This window comes from Jaculus jaculus, chromosome 11 (genome assembly GCF_020740685.1).
Source record: "Jaculus jaculus isolate mJacJac1 chromosome 11, mJacJac1.mat.Y.cur, whole genome shotgun sequence".
In the NCBI taxonomy this organism is placed as follows: domain Eukaryota; kingdom Metazoa; phylum Chordata; class Mammalia; order Rodentia; family Dipodidae; genus Jaculus; species Jaculus jaculus.
In genome coordinates, this window is record NC_059112.1 from 2,230,302 (window position 1) to 2,250,056 (window position 19,755).

The 19,755-nt window shown below is 42.2% G+C and overlaps 1 protein-coding gene across 1 annotated transcript; it reads right to left on the reverse strand.

Annotated features, from left to right (window-relative positions):
* Positions 1 to 2,399: 2,399 nt before the first annotated feature.
* Ereg (epiregulin) lies at positions 2,400 to 17,013 on the reverse strand. Its single transcript, XM_012950329.2, has 5 exons — positions 16,943 to 17,013; positions 5,823 to 5,903; positions 4,216 to 4,339; positions 3,356 to 3,505; positions 2,400 to 2,498 (listed from the first exon to the last, which is right to left on the reverse strand). Exons 1-5 carry the CDS (start codon positions 16,995 to 16,997, stop codon positions 2,417 to 2,419), a joined length of 492 nt encoding a protein of 163 aa, XP_012805783.2. The 5' UTR covers positions 16,998 to 17,013; the 3' UTR covers positions 2,400 to 2,416.
* Between the last annotated feature and the right edge of the window lie 2,742 nt (positions 17,014 to 19,755).

Here is a 19,755-nt window from a genome sequence, read left to right on the forward strand (position 1 = left end):
AGAGTGATTGCCTAGCATGTGTAAGGCCCTGAGTTTAATCCCTAGTATTAGGAACAAAAGGAGAAGAAGGCATTTATAAAGAAAGATTTAACTCTCTTAGGGTTTATGTTAAAAAACTTTTTTAACATTTTAAAATAAACATAAAGCTATCCAAAGTTACTTGCATGAAGTTAAATTATCTGAAAGGAGATGTTTACAGAAGAACCATGTCCCACTGCCAAGGTCCCAAAAACCTTCTGTAAATTAAGTGAATGGATTTTACCTGTTACTGCCAGCCACTAACTGTTCCTTTTAAGCAGCCAAGGTCACTGAAAATGGGCCAGCTTTCTTTACGTCCACTTGGTGTGACGAGGTATTTGGAAGATTTAAAACGTGTCCTCCTTGCACAGCACATTTGACTTCAGTAGATTAAATGGGAAAGAAATATACCTTTAGATCTCACTGGTTTTTATTTCCTTTCCTTTTGTCTTTTTTAAAACGTTTTATATGTTGGTTCACACAGAACATGTCTGTAATTCTGTGATGGATGGAGATTGTGTATACACAAGCATGTATATGTGAATATGTATGCTTATTGCTTGTTTTTTGGGCAAGACTTCAGATAGGAGCCTGGTGAACAATCCAGGGTTCACAGGGCAGCAAGTCCTGGCCTGGGCCCTCCACAGGTCAGCAGTGGCTCATGATCTCTTTATTGCCCTAGCATGAGCCAGGAAAAAGGTGGAGGAAGAACAGACCCTCCCTGACCTGGTATGTCATCCCAAGGTTCAGCATTCAGGGAGGCAGCCTCTCAGGAAGTCCAGAGGTGGTAACAGAGTGACTCCTACTTCAACTGCCCAAAATATGCCCATTAACTCACCGAGACTGATAGGCCTGGAGTTGAGAAGTAACTTAGTATCTTTCCCAAACATAAACAAATAGCAGGGGGAGGAGCCCCACTTTCAGTTTAGCCTCCATGGAAACGTATGGCTAAGGCTCTCAATTTTGAATGCTCTCACTGGAAAAGTACAGAGCAACTTATTTTTTTTTGCTACTTCTTTGGAAGAACATACTTTTCAATCTGTAACTTTGATTTCTAGAAGAAGCTATTGACAGAACTGCTTTCTATGTGAAAGCTCTCTTGTAATCCCAACACTCATGAGGCTGAGATAGGAGGAGCTCCACAAGTTTGGGGGGCCAGGCTATATAATAGTGAGTTTAAGGTCAGCTGTACTAAAGAGTAAGATCCTGTGTCAAAAACAAACAAAACAAAAATAATAACAAAACAAGCCTGGCATGGAAGCATATCCCTTTAATCCCAGAACTTGGGAGGCTGAAGTAAGAGGACCACCATAAATTCAAGGCCAGCCTGAGCTACAGAGTGAGGGAGTTTCAGGTCAGCCTGGGCTATGAGACCCTCATAAAACAAACATCAACAAAAAAGACCAAACATGCAAAAAAAAAAAAAAAAAAAAACCACAAAAACTTCAACAATGACAAAAGACAAAAGTGTCTTGAATATAAAAGAGCTATATTTCTATCATTAGCCATTATCTTTTTATATTTTAGAATTATGGTAAGTCCATTAAGTTTTAGACCCTGATTTAATGTAATAATTCTTTAATGGATTCCCTATAAAAATAAATACTCAAAAATGGAACACACGTTTGTCTTCAAGTGTATATTTTTCTAATTGATAAGAGCAATTACCTCACCTAAATGGCAGGCTCTACAAAAATGGAATACGCACTGTTGACAAGAAAGATAATATGTTTTTTCCACTCACGCTAGTAGAGGAGAATCTGTTCCATGGGGACAGTGCCTATGGGAGCTGTGAGCTGGCACAGGGAACTGACCTGATCTCCTCTGGGCACCACAGCATGCAGGAAGCAGGGTGGGGTGAAGAGCATGTGTTTGCTAGGAGTCACTGGTTCAGATGTGTGGCAGAGAGCCCACGGCCAGCATTTGCTTCTCCCCAACCCCAACTGCATCACCATTTGAGCGCGTTAAACAGTGGTTCCAACCACTATTCCAAGACATGGTATCACTGAGCCAATTGTCACTGATTTGAGACATAGAAGAAAATGACTTATAAAAAGTGATCTGACCATGTATTTTAGCCCACAGAAATCTAACATCTCCTGAGCCACACAGTAGGCATTACTCAAGCCTGAACACTGTATGGAAGACTTATAAGCTTTGCAGCTTTCAATAAAGCATTTCACTCAAGAAACTTTCTTACAAAAATAACAATTTTCTTTTGATATTAAATATTTTTACACATAATATATTATCAAATAGTCTGTCAAAAATAAAACTTTCCACTATATACATTTGTTGACTTAACACATGATCCAACATAAATATTATTAATAAAATAGGAGTGTTAACATTAACCAGGAATGCCATGCATCCCTGCCTGTGAAGTTGATGGTCCTCTTCAGACTGGCGGCAATGCTGGGTCCCCTGATGTCACTCTCTCATATTCCTTCTTTAATTCTTTACTTTTTTTATTTTTGTACCTGGAAATATTCAGAAATGAAATGCTTAATTCTGTAATTAACAGTAATAAAAACAAGTTCTATTTTAAAAAAGACAAATATATAGGTTCCAAAGGCACATTAGCAAAGGGTGTTCAAAGTGACAAAAGAGACTTGGGTATGGTTGGAGAAGATAAAAAAGGAGAGGGAAGAGGATTGTGTTTTGCAGTCAGTCAAATTTGGAAGGGAATGGCCACAATTAAACACAGTTCACATGGTGACTGACTCCTCAAACGTCATCAAGTGATCAGAAATACTGTGCAGCTCTAGGGGAGAATTTATCCTCTGGTGCATCTCATTCTCTATCCTTTTCTCTCAATAATGTTCAGTTCTTTTACAACCAATTAGGAAGGTATTGATGAAGACTTAGAACCAAACATGGACAAAATAAATTTAATCTTACAAAAATAGTCTACTTTCAGGGAAAAAAAATCCCTAAAATATTTGTACTAGTTTTAAAATAAGAACAAAATGGGGACATTTTCAGGACCACTATCATTTACTATTCATACTGTTTGCACAGCATGGTTCTAACTACCCCCAGAACCCCCCCAAAAAAACCCTGCCATTCTATAGTTATATGCTTTTCTCAATTATAATATTGTGATACTATTGCTATAGGATAATAATCCTAAATGCTTCAGGATAAGCATTTCTGCTTGTATTTTATAAAGAAACTTATAATCCTTGCTGGATTCTAATAACATCATGTGAACAAGAAAATGCCACAGTAGAGATTCTTTCTGATTCTTCTAGAACTGGGCTCACACCTCAACCACAATGTCAGTCTGTGTTGTGTAACTTTTCAAAGTAGCATGTAAAGGAAATCTGGGACATACCATCTGCAGAAGTAGTATGTGGAACCAGCAATGATGACAAGAAACAAAAGAATAAGAATCACCGTCAAGGCAACATATTCTTTGCTCAAGGGCTGATGGACAGTTAGGAAGAAGTGTTCACAGCGGACTCCAGTGTAACCCACTTCACATCTACAAGAAAAACGCAACAAGAAAGTGACTATTTAAAAGTTGCATCATGGTAATGAGTTAGCTTTGTATGAACTAATTTCCTATCACTATGTAAGATCAGCAAGACTTGCTAAAAGTTATAAAAGTGAGTTTAAAGATTGAACCCAACAGGCTGGAGAGATGGCTTAGCAGTTAAGCGCTTGCCTGTGAAGCCTAAGGACCCCGGTTTGAGGCTTGATTCCTCAGGACCCATGTTAGCCAGATGCACAAGGGGGCGCACGCGTCTGGAGTTCGTCTGCAGTGGCTAGAGGCCCTGGCGCGCCCACTCTCTCTCTATCTGTCATCCTCAAATAAATAAATAAAAATGAACAAAAAAATTTAAAAAAAAGATTGAACCCAACATTGATTTAACACCAATAAAATGGCCCTACAGAGCTCCCAGACTAAACACTGGTAATATAATGACAGTTTGGTTTGACTGCAAAGGTGCTGGAAATCTAGGACGGTGCTTTATAAGTTTTGTAGAGTGAGATGTGGAAATAATGGCTCATACAGAGATCCAGTGAAAAGATTTACAATGGAGTTGTTGTAGGAACAAGCATGAGTCACATGAAGCCCTCCCCACTCTGTACACTACTGTATTTCACACTGTTAGCTACTGTCTGTCCCCAAAAGGAGACAGAAGTGTAGGGCTCAGTGTTAGCACCGGGTGTTTGTGTTGGGCATATCACCTGCAGTAATTTTCATTCATGTCCACCAGGTAGATGCACTGTCCATGCAAACAGTAGCCATTCATGTCAGAGCTGCACTTCGTGATGGACACTTGAGCCACGCGAGGGTTGTCCTCCATCTGGACTGTGATGAGAAGGGAGAATTGAATGCACTCTGTTGCATCCCAGAACTCTGAGAGCATTGATGATCCCTTTATCATAGTAACCACAGAACATCCTCACAAAACACAGCAGATGCCAATCACTACAGAAGGATTTCCATGGGTTGAGAGTTACTCTGGTTATCTCACTTCTGGGACCCACAAACAAGCACTTAAACTCAAAGTAATATGTCCAGCAGACTAAACCAAAGCACATGTGAGGGCTTAGTTCTCAAAAAGTGGCTTTCACAGATAGAAAATTTCAACACACACACACACACACACACACACACACACACACACACACACATTTTCACCCTCCACAGTAGGTAGTATTCCCTTCTCCAAGTCAAATCTGATCATTTTTTTCAATGCTCAAAGCCAAATTCATTACTCTCAAATCAATGAATGACAAACTGGATGTCTAGACACTGAAAATGGACTCCAGATGCCTGTACCACTTTGTGCATCTGGCTTTGTGTGGGTACTAGGGAATCAAACCAGGGTACTCACACTTTGCAGGCAAGTTCCTTAACCACTGAACCATTTCTCCAGCCCTCTAATTAACGAGAGCTTAAGACTGTCATGGGTTTTTACACCAGTAAGCTTTATTTGGTGTATGTTCCTAGTTGTCAAGGTTGTTATGGAAGAAACGAATCAAATATCCCCAAATCTTTTGCATAGAGACCTTAACATGAACTAGATAAACTCTTAACTAGGAATGCCTATTAGGCAAATACAAGGAATATAGGAGTCCCATTAAAATAGTGTGTCAATATTTTTATTAAAATGTGAAGGGTACTTGTGAATTTGCTCAAAGAAAGCATCTTGGTTGGGGTTCTCTTGCCCACATAGCAGAAAGAGTGGTGGCAGGGGGCAGGCCAACCTCCCAAAAGCTGGATGGTGATAGACAGGAGAGAAAGTGGAAAAGACTGTGTTTCTTCAAACCATCCCTGGACTTCTACCTTTGGGTCACACTGAGTTCAGAGTGCTCTCTCTCCCTTGGCCCATGTCTAGAGCATTCCTGGAAGGGGCAGGAATGAATTGTTATCACTCTATCTGTACACCTCGACATGATGCTTGGTATACATGAAATACTCCATAATTGTTTTCTGAACATTGTGACTGGGAAAGAAGGATCCTATTCATTCCTCTTACACACACGCACACACACACACACGCACACACACACACACACACACACACACACATTTTCTAGTTTCTCATGGAATACAGACCTTGAATAATAGTTTGGTGTCACAATGTGGTTTTTATTATTCTCTATCTGAAATCTTCACTTGTGATTCCCAAACCCCTCCCATTCCTTTTCATATTCTTTCCAAAACTATTGTTAAGTGGTAGGTTAAAAGTTAGTAGGTTTCCTTCCTTTTACATAGATATATTTACATGTTTTATTTTAAAAATGTACAAGAACTGTGATGCATTTTTTATCAAACTTGGGCTTACCCAAAGCTGTGCAGTTATCGTTAGATTCTCCTGGGATACATGATGGAATCACCGTTGTGCTGAGAACGGCTTGTAGGAGACCTGTTCAAGGAAAGAAACCCTCATTAGATTTCTATATTTCTGCAGAAGTGATAGAGCTGTTTTGTTTTTAAGGACTTAACTCATCGAATTCATAACAGAAAGCAATTTTTAAAAAGAGTTATCTAATTGAAAATAAGTGAGCCCTTGGCTGTTATCTCTAAGAGCAAAAGCTCTGGTATTACATTCATAGCTACAGATTTGATCAGCTCAAAATATTTTACAATAACATTTTCAATGACATTTGATTTTCTGAGCTTATTGCTGATATAGAATTCGTCACAGATTTCAAATAAAAATTTGGCCTTATGATAACAACAAAACAAAAATTCAACTCCAGATTCATTAATTATTTATTTAAGTGCCCAAGTTACTCTTACATTATATCACACATGTAAAAAGACTTTAATTGATGAAATGTAATCTATGTAAAATCAGAATCCTGTTGTCCCTCTTTGTTCATGGGGTACTAGATCCAGAATTCCTTTTAGATACCTAAATCTACAGATGCTCACGTCCCTTATATAAAGTGGCACAGGATTGTCACACAACTTAGAGACTACTCCCTGTATACTTCAAACCATCTCTCAATAAATTGTAAAACCTAAATGCTCACGTAGAAACTTATTAGGCCACCTTGCTTAGGTGCTAATGACAGAAAGATTCATCCATGTTCATTACAGATATTTGTAAATTATTTTTGAATCCATGGATATAGAGGGCCAGCTGAGAGGCTTACATCACACGAGATGGAACAGGAGATCCACTCCAGACCAGTCTCTGTCAGCAGAGTAAGAGTTTGGAACAACTATCTCTTTCATTACACATCTCCAGTGAAAAGATAAATGTCAGAATGTAGGCACTAGAATAACTCAGGTAGATGCTGCTGAGCTGTGTAGAGAACATGGCAAGAAGTGTCTTTTGAAATGCCCAGTGTACCAGACACTCAACATCTAGCCTCTAGGTTGAACAATATATCCAGGGAGTGTCCTCTACTGGTTTCCAAGATTATAAATCTCTATAATTTGGCATTTTGTGCTCCTACTAGAGATACTGAAGAATCAGATCCTTCAGCTTAACCTCCCCCCATGCTCTGGACTTGCGGTTGCGCATGATTTTTGTCCCCAACGCTCCTGCTCACTGCTTCTCCAGGGGAGGACAGCCCTGGAAGAGACACTGGCAAGTCTCTCTAGGAAAGGACTGACCAGGAAAGAAAAAAAAAAACATATTTGAAGCAAGCTAGTTTCTCTATCTAAGGCCATCATTCATTATTTAAGTGTCACACAGGGAAGGGATCAGTCAAGACTAGCCTTTCCTGCTTGAAATTGCTTACAACTACAACTTGTGACTATTGTAGAATACAGAACATTTTTTTTGAATTAGTGATTTTTGGTGTTTTTAAAGGTTTTTAGTGATTGTTAGTTTTTCTGTTCTTGGAAACTTTGTTCTGGGTTGTTCGGGGCACAGGTGAAACATCTGTCTTTGTTGATTAAAGACTGTCTAGCCCTGGGTGTGCCTCCACAAAAGCTGGGCTTCCCTTAACCAATGACGTTCCCTTGGACACAGTCCACTGCCCAGCATAGTTTCCGTGAGACTTTCTGAGTTAATCCAAAAGTATTCACAGACGAAATGTTAAATCATTTCAGTGTTTCTCTCATACCAGAGTGTATGATTACAGCTCCCTCACAGGTGACTGCAGCCCATGGAACAGCAAAAGTGGTTCTAAATTGTCTGTCTCAATACGCAGCAGAGCCCCTTTAGAGCAGAGGTTTCAGGTGCTCCCCCACAGTGCCTCTACCTCAAGACCTTGAAAATCTGGTTGGCCGGGCTAAGGAGATAGCTCAGTGGTTAAAAGTGTTGTTTGCAAAGCCTGACAGCCAGGAGTTTGATGTCTCCAGTACCCACATAAAACCAGATGCAAAAAGTGGTGCATGCATATGGAGTTCATGTGCAGTGTGACAGGTGCATCTAAACTCTGTGTGTGTCTCTCACCCTCCCTCCTTCTAAATAAATAAATTTACAAAATGTTAACACAGAAAACTAGTAGAGGAGGGAGTATGATAACCCACCTTGTAACTTTAAAGCAAAACTCCCTTTTATTGTGGTTCTGGATATCGAATCCAGAGCCTTGCATATGCTAAGCAAACATTTTACACTGAGTTACAATCCCAGCATTATTCATTATTTTAAGGTCATACTGGAAATGAATAATTAATGTCATATCTATAGGGCACCTTTGTCTTAACTGTTTTTTCATGATATTAGTGGTTTTTGCATATGACAATCTATAATGCAGTTGAAAATATTATAGTTGAGTTTTTGATCTGTAATAGATACTTGTTAAGGAAATGATTCACTATGATGATAAATGTTTTGGACCATGTCTATGTAAAAAACAGTGCTGGTGACAAGTTTTGCATTGGTAGCTGAGACCCCAGATGAATTGTGTGTGAGGTGGTGACACAAGTAGGTGATGCATAAACTAAAATGGTAGTGAGAGCTTCTGTTTCACTGCAGAGGAAGTCCCTCCGGAGCTGCTGTGTGGCTACAGTTCTGACAGGTTGGGGACGCGATGCTCACCTGCCTGTCTCTCTATCTTCACCTTTAGCAGGCTGTGTTTCAGTGAAATCTCCCATGTGCCAGCAGGAAGTGGAGCCACTGACTCACAGGATGCAATTCGCCTCTTCCCAGTGAGTCAGGGCCGAGCCTACACCCTTAAGCAATGCTGAGGACCATGCGTGTGCGTGGGAGAGGCTGAGTGCCATCCCCGGAATGGGGATGGCCCTGACTGCCCGTGGACCCGGCAGCGCCACAGGACCTGCTTGCCCGACAGTCAGGCAGGATGCCACCCAGAAAATGCTCTTGTGGCTCTCAGTTTCTTTTGACCTCGCTTCCTTCCTGCTAGTTCCACTGGGGGGCTCCACTGGCAAGAGGCTGGGGTGGGGTGACTCCAGGACCAAGCCAAGACAGAAAATTCAGATGCAAACTGTGTGGATAAAGATATCCCCTCTGGAAAGCAGCCAAGCAAATAACAAAATACCCGAACGATAGGCATGCAGCTTCTTTTGTCAGTTAAATTGCTTAGCATATCTAGACCACCTGGCCCAAACAGGTAGCAAATCCGCTTAGTAGACCAAGTTTGGTATAGTCACGTGTCAGCCTACTCAGGAACGGTTAGTTTCCTACTTTTTTCTACAGCAGGCTGTAATTTTAGGATTTCTTTATAACATAGTAATCAGATCTTGTGAACTCTTAGGGAGCAAATGTGCATTTTGGGTTTTGTGATTTTTTTTAAATTCACAGTTATATAAGATCTTATGTCAGCTTGGTTAAAATAACTGTAAGCAAGACAGGCATGGTGGTTCTCACCTATAATCTCAGCACTGGGGAGGCTAAGATCTGAGAACTGCTGTAAATTCAAGGCCAGCCTGGACTATGGAGTGAGTTTCAAGTCATTCTGGGCTAGAAAGAGACATGCATCAAAAAAAAAAAAAAATTAAGCTCTATCAAATAAGATAATGAAAGACCTACTGATAAAACTTTTTAGCACCTATTTTTTTAAATATCTTTATTATGATGATATTTGAGGGTATGCTTTTTTACATAGGTTTATTTTTTTATTATGTTTTGTTTTTCTTTCCTTTTTAAAATTTTATTTATTTATTTATTTGGCAGAGAAAGAGAGAGAGAGAGAGAGGGAGGAAGATAGATAGCGAGAGAGAAAGAATGGGCACACCAGGGCCTCTAGCCACTGCAAACGAACTCCAAATGTGTGTGCCCCTTGTGCATCTGGCTAACATGGGTCCTGGGAATCAAACGTGGGTCCTTTGGCTTTGCAGGGAAATGGCTTAACCACTAAGCAATCCCTCCAGCCCAGCACCTGTTTTTGAGAGAATATGTATGTGTGTATGTGCAATAAAACTAACCTTTAGTCCTACAGTTTTGGTTACTAACTTTAAAATGAAGCTTCATTAGAATCTAAATATTGGGCTGGAAAGATGGCTTGGCAGTTAAGGAGCTTGCCTGAAAAGCCTAAGGACCCAGGTTCAATTCCCCAGTACCCATGTAAGCCAGATGCACATGGTGGTGCATGTCTGGAGTGGCTAGAGGCCCTGGCATATCCATTCTCTCTCTCCACTCTCTCCTCTCTCTCCTCTCTCTCTCTCTCTGTGTGTGTGTGTAATAAATAAATATAAAACTTTAAAAAGCTAACTGTCTATATAGATAATTGAGATAAAATAGCATGATGCCAGAAGTTGATTAAGTAACAGTCAAATAAGAATTTCCTTTAATTTTGAATTTCACAATGCCCATAGGGTCTTCCTAGACAAATGGCAATATTTTCTGTGACATGATTTAAACTAATGTGCATTAAATTATATTTATAGTTTTAGTTGTCATTTCTAAACCATACTTCTGAGGACTCATATATTTTAGTCATCATACAATAAAGTACTTAAAGCAATTCAAGTCATGAATTCAGTGAGTTGAAGTATAAGGGGAAAACATCCATTCTACTCTAAACATGGTGTGTGTCTATGATGAGTACATCAGAACGCGAGCAGGCCTGGGGTGAAGGGTACAATCTATATGAATGCGGGAGTTTTTACTGTCTGTGGTGCCTTTCCTTCTTCCCATCTTGCTTATCAACTCCACACTTGCAGATCCAATTCAGGAACGTAAAGCACTCTTCCTTCCCTCAGTACTGCAAAGGAGAGTCTCATAAGGGATTTGAGGTATTTGTCATTGTTGTTCCATCATGGTCATATTGTGGCCTAAAGCCTACAATATTTAATGGCATTTGGGAAGCATGCTCATCAATTTGCTTCCACTGTAGATGCCTGTAGCTGATCTTTTTCAAAAGGATAAAGTTGCATCAGTGAGCAGAACAAGTGGGGAATGGAGAGAGAGAGAGAGAGAGAGAGAGAGAGAGAGAGAGAGAGAGAGAGAGAGAGAGGAGAGAGAGAGAGGAGAGAGAGAGAGAGAGAGAGAGAGAGAGAGAGAGAGAGAGAGAGTCTATTTACTATGTAGCTCTGTCAGGCTGGCCTTGAACTCAGTATGTGGCCCAGGCCTGCTCAAACTCTCCAACTTTCTGCTATAACATTCTGAGTGCTGGGAATGCAGGTGACATGTTGCCACATCCAGCCACTGAAGGTTATTTTAAAAAGCTCAAAGTTAATTATTTTTAATCTGAGAACCTGCATAATATAACTCACATATTGGAAGATGCTAAGGAATCCTCCCTTATAAAAATGTAGTTTGTGAAAATATAGATTTGACTGATGTTATGGACCTTGACCTCAGTGAGAGGCACATCCATATAACAGTAGGGTAACAGGATGAGGAGGGCATCGTTACAATCTGAGAAACAGAAAAAAGGAAGGGAAGCTTGCCCTATGCATGGTCTCAGTTGACTATTTGTATCTAATAATATTTATTCAATAAATATTGAGTACTTTCTACATGTGAGGCATTGAACAAAGTGGAGAAAGGAAAAGACTCATCTCTTGTCCTTGGTAAACTCAATGGAGCTTCACAAAGATGGGGTCAGGCGGGAGACGGTAAAGAGAGCAGAGATTTCGTGAATAATGCCAAGTAACTGGCCTGAATATATTAAGATGGTGGTGCATTTAAGTGAGCATAGAGCAGACAGGATAGTAGGTATGGTGGAATTGGATCTAAAAGCTTCACAGGAGGATTTAATGAATGAGCAGATTGAGTCTGAAATTCTCATAGCTATGTAATATATGAGATGGCTGAGAATACAGATCTGGAGAGCAGGAAAGAGGATGGAGATGATGAACTTTGTTTAGAAATCATCAGAGAAGAAATTACCTTACAGCCATGGAAGCTATTCCCATGTTCCAAGGGGAAAGTATAGGGAATGAAGAATAAATGAAATTTTGGAAATAGCTGATAGTAGACCTAAAGCAATAAGAGCTGCTAAGCTGAAATTCATCTTTGGAGTCAGATAACCATTGATATTAATTTTATTTGTCTTGGTAATTCAAACTGGGAACTATGAGTGCCCATAAAACATATTGACTTAAAGGTTCTCAACCAGAACCAAGACTGGCTGGGTGTCAGTGGGAGAAACTGCTGACATCTAGTGGGTAGAGTCCTGGGTTGCTACTAGATGCTGTGCAGTGACAGGACAGCCCACCGTCTGGGAATTATCTCCTTAAGAGTCACAGTGTGAAAGCCTGCCCTGGACTCCTGGGAAGCAGGTCCTACTTTACCTCAGATACTTAGTTTATTCCTTGCTGTTGCAGTTTCTAGCTCTGAAACCATGAGGAAGATGTAAAGTGGCATGGAGGGGGAGATGGAGATTGTATAACTCAAAGTAAAATCCCTCTCACTTCAAAAACAATACTTTTCTTTCTCTTACTGGGTATCCATCATTTTGCTTTATTACTGTTGAGTAATTTTCAACCTCTCTCTCTCTCTTTCTCTTCTCTTTCTTCTCTCCTCTCTTTTCCCTTAGCCCTTCCCCTTTCTCTCTCTCCCTATACACAGAGTACAGATAAACATGAAATTTGGTAAGCATACTATCAGTGATTAGAGACTATAGTTAGAGAGAAATGTGGAGAAGAGGGAAGAAAAATTCTAATCAGAACCAAAAACTGAGTTTTCAGAAACTATTGCTCAATCTCAATATGTCTTCTGTCTCACACACATATTTAAGAACATTTGGTTGAAATAAACAGTAGTTAGACATCTGAATAACGTATAGATCTCATTCCATCTAACAAACATGCATTAACATTTAATCTAACCTGTTATTGTCATTGTCTCCCCACTAGCCCTGCTTTGCATACACAGTGTGCTGTGACAAAGTCAGACCTGAGGAATGGATGAGGTCTGATCAGAAGGGCTTCACCACTAAACCTTTTAATTTTAAGGTATAAAAGCTTTAACATATACATGTGCATGTATGTGAACATACATTTGTGGGTCAAGAACTTTCATATCACATTTAAAAATGGCAGTTTGGGGCTGGAGAGATGGCTTAGTGGTTAAGCGCTTGCCTGTGAAGCCTAAGATCCCTGGTTCAAGGCTCAATTCCCCAGGACCCATGTATGCCAGATGCACAAGGTGGTGCATGCTGGAGGTCCTGGCAAACCCATTCTCTCTCTCTCTCTCTCTCTCTCTCTCTCTCTCTCTCTCTCTGTTGCTCTCAAATCAATAAATAAATAACTAACAAAAAGAAATGGCAATTTTGACCTGAGAGATTAAGCACTAACAATTTTTCTGCACAAATAAGAAACAATCCTAAGTATTATAAATAACATCCTAGTTAATGAAATCATTATTTTAACCTAGAATGCCATTGAACCTTTCATCTGCTCTAACAACACCCAGTCTTACATAAGCCACATCACCAGAGGACACTGAGTCTGTGGCATGACATCACTGTTTCAAAAGGACCAGAATTGCATGGCCATACCAAAGTGATGGCTGTGAGGTTGCCCTTTTTTGAGACCTCACCCACCAGAGCTTTGGGAGCCTTCACCTGGCCTTCCAGTGGAATGTTCCCAGGAGCAGTTATAGCCACATTAACAGGCAATTTGCATAAGTCTATCTTCAAAGTGAAGATGATGAGGAAGCCATCCCTGCATTTACAGTCTTTTTAGAGAAGATGTCATGGCCCACACCTTTAATCCCAGCAGTGGTAGGAGGCAGAGGTAGGAGGATCACAGTGAGTTCAAGGCCAACCTGAGACTACATAGTGAATTCCAGGTCAGCCTGGGCTAGAGATAAACCCTGTCTTGAACCCCCCTATCACTAAAAAAGAGATGCAGTACTTGACATTAGCACCTCTTGTCAAGGAATAGGAAACTCACAAATCTGTACAGAAAATTTTCAAATTAATTTCTTAAAAGTGACTATGTAAATATTAAAATTTTATAATGAATGAGAAAAGTCATCTTTCTCACTGTTAATGGTGACGGGCTATACTTTCCATCTTGGTCTTTTGTCAATGCTGCAAACACCTCACAATTATGTGAACAGATGTAAGGAATAAAAATATAGTCTTCTCTTGGTTGCTTGACTTAGTATATGCCACTTTGGAACATGTAGAAATAAAGGACCCAACCAGTTGGCTCCAGTGATTATTGGATAATGATACTCATACCCAAGAACTGTGCTGATAAACAAAGAATGCAAGCACTGTAAAAATTCAACATTTTCATTTCAACATTTAGCAAAGATTGCACAAAGAGTCACATGCCTTCTGTGCCTTATGCTGCACCCAATCAGAAAGTTCATTTGGTGCACACTCCCCCTAGAACAGTTCCAAGCCCCGAGGCCTCCCCACTGGCAAATCTGCAACTTCTCTCTCTCTCTCTGAACCTGTTATTTGGAATATATTTTCAATAAACCAGGGACCCACTAGCTCCTAACACATGGTCAAAGAATGACCTTGCATGCAATTTCCTGTCTCTAAGTCCTTGTAAGTTAAGGGACTCGACTTCACTAAGTCTTAGTGTCTGCTTTTGTCAAAAGTGGTGACTACTCTGTCTATACAGCAATTTTAAGGGACAAATGAGGTGATGGATATAAGGTCTCTGACATACAACATTGTTGGCCCCCAGCAGGCAGGCACTAACTATGTCCTTCTCACTTCCCGGAGTTGGGTCCCAGTACTGACTAGACATTCCCATGACACAAGCTGCTCCCCTAGTGGCAAGGCAATGCAGAGGGCATCTAGGGTACTTGGGTCAAAATCCACACAGGAGAGGCCTGTCATCGTGTTTTCTGCGCAGGCGTGTCATCTCAGGTTGGACCAGGATCATAAACTGTCAGGTTCAACAGAGAGGAGAGAAGCCAGTCCTTGTCTTGCTGAAATTGTTTCTTATATTTTCAAGAAAGAATGTTTACTTGTTCAACTCTCTGATGGTGTGGTGCAGCCTGACCACGTGGACTAGGGGGTGCCACTGAAGAACAGGCTCAGAAACCTGTTTGGACATGAATGAGACATTTCACTTACAAGAAGTCCCTAGACATGACTGTAGAACCCAAAACTCTCTTCCTTTTTCTGGGACAATCATAAAATTAGGAAGGGGAAGTTAGAGATAATAGAAATGTTATCCACTTGTGGATACCTCAGCCCTTTTACCTAAAGTTCAGTAAGTTAAAAGTGCTTGGAAACCTCAATGTGAGCTCTTTCAGGGTTTAACACCCCTTTGGAATAGGAACTTGAGTCAGTTTCCCCATGCATAAACCAAGACATCAACGTCACATAGCTGTGAAAGTTATAGTAATCAAATGATGGTATATACAGCAGCTTAAATCTGAATTTAGAATGCACAGTGAAACTTTCCCCATAATTATAAACACATATAAATTCCACAAAAGCAATGATAGTTTGCTTAAATCTAAAATACATATTTTTTGAAGGACAGGGATTGAGTTTTTTTGGCAATCTTTTGGGGGGGAGCAATTTCATATATTACAGATAGCCTTACCTTTTCCCCCCTATGCTTTGGAATAAAACAACAGGACCTGCATACCTGAATGGACACAGAACTTCAAACAGGAACTTTCCTAGTGGTAGAGAAATATCTGAACCGACTGGGAAAACAGAAACTGCCCCAGCTCATTTGGAAATGGGCTTGGCAGCTGACGAAACAGGTGAACTATAATTAAGTAATGCAATAAAGGAGCCCAGCACTTTCATGACAACAAAAGCACACAACACACACGCACTAGGTGGGTAGCAACCAGGTTATTCATAGGCTCTGGTGCTATCAAATTGGAATATTCAATGAGATGCCAGAACAGCCACTTGCATTGTCAAGGCTGCTGTGTCTGGCAGGTGGAGTGGGGGTGGGGAGAGGAAAGGCTCCAGGAGATGCTGACCTTTAGGTTAATTTCTAACTCTAGGAAAACACCTTCCTGGTTTGATTCTTTTCACAGAGACAAGACAGCAATGCCGCATTGTTGATGGTCATTCTTTCTTAACTCAGGCTTGGCAGAAGCCACACACAGATCCAGTTTCCACTTGGGTTCCCCAAGTTGGACGTATAAAACTCTAGCTATGCATACTGTGTGTTTCATTAGGTCTCCCAACCCTTGTTAGGCGTGTCAAAATAATTTAACTGTCACATCCTGCCCAGGTAGAGTTAGTGTGCGAGGGGAGTTTGCCTGGTGCCATTTCAGGAAGAATGCGAGACTAGTAACTTTTATTTCCTTATTAAACTATTCACATACTGGGAGGGTTAACACGCTATTCCCAAATCATCTGATGCTTAAGAAATTAGGGGAAGGTAATTGAAAAAGCAAACAGGCTGCATAAACATCTCTGTCCCCCTCCCTCCCTGCCAACAAGCACCAAGTCATTTCAAACAAGAAAATTATCCACGAAACACCGTGGTTAATTCCGGGTTTCTGGAGGCAATTAGCCCCCAGCACGTGCAGGCGCCTGACTTGCTGGGGAGAAGGCCGGCTGACCTGACAGCAGCTGCCGAGCCAGAGCTTCCGCGTGGCCCTGCTGGGGTCAGCGGGGCTCCAGGCGCCCAGGAACTGCAGATGCGCTGGCGGGGGACACAGAGCCCCCCCCCCCCCCCAGGTAGCTAAACCAGGCTGACTACTTAACACTTGTACAAAATCAAGTGTGTATGTGTGGGGGGGGGGGAGGACATACTTTTTTCCAAAGTTCTCTTGCAAGCTGATCTGGTTCCGCTCCCCTTCCCCCTCGGAGACACAAAATCAGATAATCTCTTAGCATTTTTAGGACTGGCAAATTTCCAAAAGAAGGAAAAAAAAATGAACGCAAGCTTTTCCATTTTTTTCTTTATTTTGCCCAGTCAGAAGCTACGTTCACTATGCACAGCAGGCGTGCCAATGATTAATGTATCAGTGAAACACTCAACATCGATGCTCTCACCCGCACCTTCAGTCCTCCTGCTGGACAGAAAGACAGACACATCCCCAAAGACACCCTCTTAGATTGATCCTGGGGGCTGGGGGCTGGCTCGAGGCTCGTCCTATGACCAATGCACGGGGCCGTCCTCTTCCCCGGGACGACGCAGGCTTACCCAGGCAGAGCACCAGCTGGACCCGAGCGGCGGCGGGGCGCGTCCTGGTCTCCATCCTCCGGCGGGGTGCGCGGCGCGGGGCAGCAGGATGCGGACGCGGACGCAGGGTCGGGAGCGGAGCGCCGCGGGATGCCTGAAGCTGGGGATGCCGAGGGACCACGTGTCTCTCTGACGCCGCTCCAGTCGGGTCACTGAGCTCTATGGCCCGGCGCCGCGGCCTTTATAAGTCTGGGGAGGTGCTTCCGAAAGCCAGGACTTGCTAGCGGGGTGTCCAAAGTTTCATAATTCTGGCCCCCTGGGGGGGAGGAGTGGTGACCGCTGGACTGCCCGGATGTCATCCTCCCTCTTGGGAGCACCTGAGAGTAGCGTTTCAGGAATGAAAACTGTGCTTCTAGTAAGCCCAGGACTACTCCCCAAACTTTTCCATCCTCCCTGCCGCGAGACTCTAGCGGGAGGAGGTGGGGAGCTTGGACCAGATGGATCGGTTTGCTTCCGTGGGGTCACCTGCCGGGTAGTGGGTGGCTTTGGTTGCTGTGGGTGACAGACATAACTTGACTCAAAGTCAGGGTTCCAGCTGGGGCTGGTGCTCCCAGCGCATACTTGTGACTTACCGGCTTCAGCCCGAATAACTCTTGTTTGGGAACATACTTGAAGGCTGTCGCTCTCCTCCTATTCCACCGGCCACAGCCTCCCTGCCAGGAAACGCCTTTCATGGCTGTGCCTTCTCCTCAACCCCTCAGCTCCGACAGGAGTCAAGCCTTTATCACCTCAACGTCTGCTGGCAATGAAGAAAAGCTCTACCCTGTGTTTTGGTGTCCTATTTGCTACCCATAATCTGCTGTTGTTTTTACGTTACCATTCCCAAACATGACCTTAAACCTGTCTCTCTCCTACACAAAATCTTTCAATCACTTCCCCGTGCCTTTTTCTTTTCAGCATTTAATTTTATTTTCCTGAGGTAGGGTCTCACTGTAGCCCAGGCTGACCTGGAACTCACTCTTTAGTCCAAGTTTTCCTCCAACTCTCAGTGATCCTCCTACATCTGCCTCCCCTACGTGCTGGAATTAAAAGCATGCACCGCCAAGCTGTTTTTTGCAGTATTTTTTTAAAATTTTTTAATATATTTTATTTATTTATTTATTTTAGAGAAAGAAGGAGGGAAGGAGAGAGAGAGAGAATGGGCGCACCAGGGCCTGTGGCCACTGCAAACGAGCTCCAGATGCGTGCGCCCCCTTGTGCATCTGGCTTACGTGGGTCCTGGAGAATCTAACCGTGATCCTTTGGCTTTGCAGGCAAACACTTTAAGCGCTAAGCCATCTCTCCAGTCCCTTCTGCAGCATTTTCAATTGAGAATTTTAATTCATGGGTATACTATCATTTGATCATAGGCCCCTTCCATCACCCTCCATAGTCCTGTCCCCAGGCCAATTCCAGTCAAACCCTGTAGTCTCTCTTCTTTTTTGAACAAGGCCTGCCACAAATGGGAACCCCGCTTGTCCATCCTTTCTCACCAGTTTTCCAGACAAATTTCTCCGCCTTACCCAAGCTCACAAGCATGCTTTTGTGTGGTCCCCTCTCCTGCCCTGGATGAAGAAGTTGTGCTTTGGGAGAGTGGCTGCCCTTTAAGGAGCTAGTCAATTGGAATCCTTTTTCATGGTTCCTAATCCTATGGGGCTCTCCTCACATTCTGAGCTCCTACCGTACTTGTGGCTTAGCTTCTCCCTAGATGCACAGAGTGGTCCTGCATGTCTGGTAGGGCAGCTCGCTGAGCTTCAACTTTTATCTGTAAGTCTTACGTTCAGGCCTGCTACTTTTTCTTGTATCCCCTGGAGCTAAAGAACAGGGAATCCAGCTAGCAGTGCACAGACACACTTGGGTAGAAAATGGAGTCTGGGCTCTGGAGATACGGCCAACGGTTAAGATGCTAGCCTGCAAAGCCAAGGACCCTGGTTAGAGTCTCCAGTACCTGCTGTAAAGCCAGATGCACAAGATGGTACATGTATCTGGAGTTTGTTTGTAGTGGCTAGGGGCCCTGGCATGCCCATTCTGTATCTGTCTCTTTCTCACTCTCATAAGTAAATAAATAAGGTAAATAAAGTGAAAAAGAAAATGGAATCTGATGGACATTGTTATCCCCTTACCCTTCCAGTTCTAATTTTCAACATTTTTAATAATGATAATAGTAATAATAATGGGTTTTCTCTCCCTTAATGCAATACTTTTATTTTTAACAATTTTTATTGAGAATTTTAGTGTATCATGTACTGTAATCATATTCCCATCCCATTATCCTCTTTGATCCCTCACCCACCGGATTCCACTGAACACCCTCCTTTTTTCAAATAGTCTTTCTTCTGCACTGATGTCTCAGGATTCTTGTCCTCCTCTATCCTTTATGTCAAAATGTTGGTGAGCTCAGAATTGTGCAGGTCATGTGTGGTTGACAACAACCACTGGAAGGTTGTGGATGTGCCAGCCAGTTATGTTCAAGCCCCGTTAATGTCTAGAAATTCTCTTGTTGGCAACAAAGACTTCTTCCTTTCCATGGGGAAGATTTGGAATGCCTGCGTGTGACTCCGTGATAACATATTGGCTGTCAGCTTGCTCACGAGTGGAGCAGGATAGGATAGCACCACAGTGCCTAGAAGAGCTAGCATCTCCTGTATACACCTGCTTCACTGATACTTACAACAGGAGAGCTGGCTGGCCCATGTGTCAGAGGTCGGTGAATCCAGGAGCAGACAGAGGAGGAAAGAGTGTCTGTTCATCTTCTGAATCTGTCTGGACCACAGACAGTAGGTTCTTCTCAATGA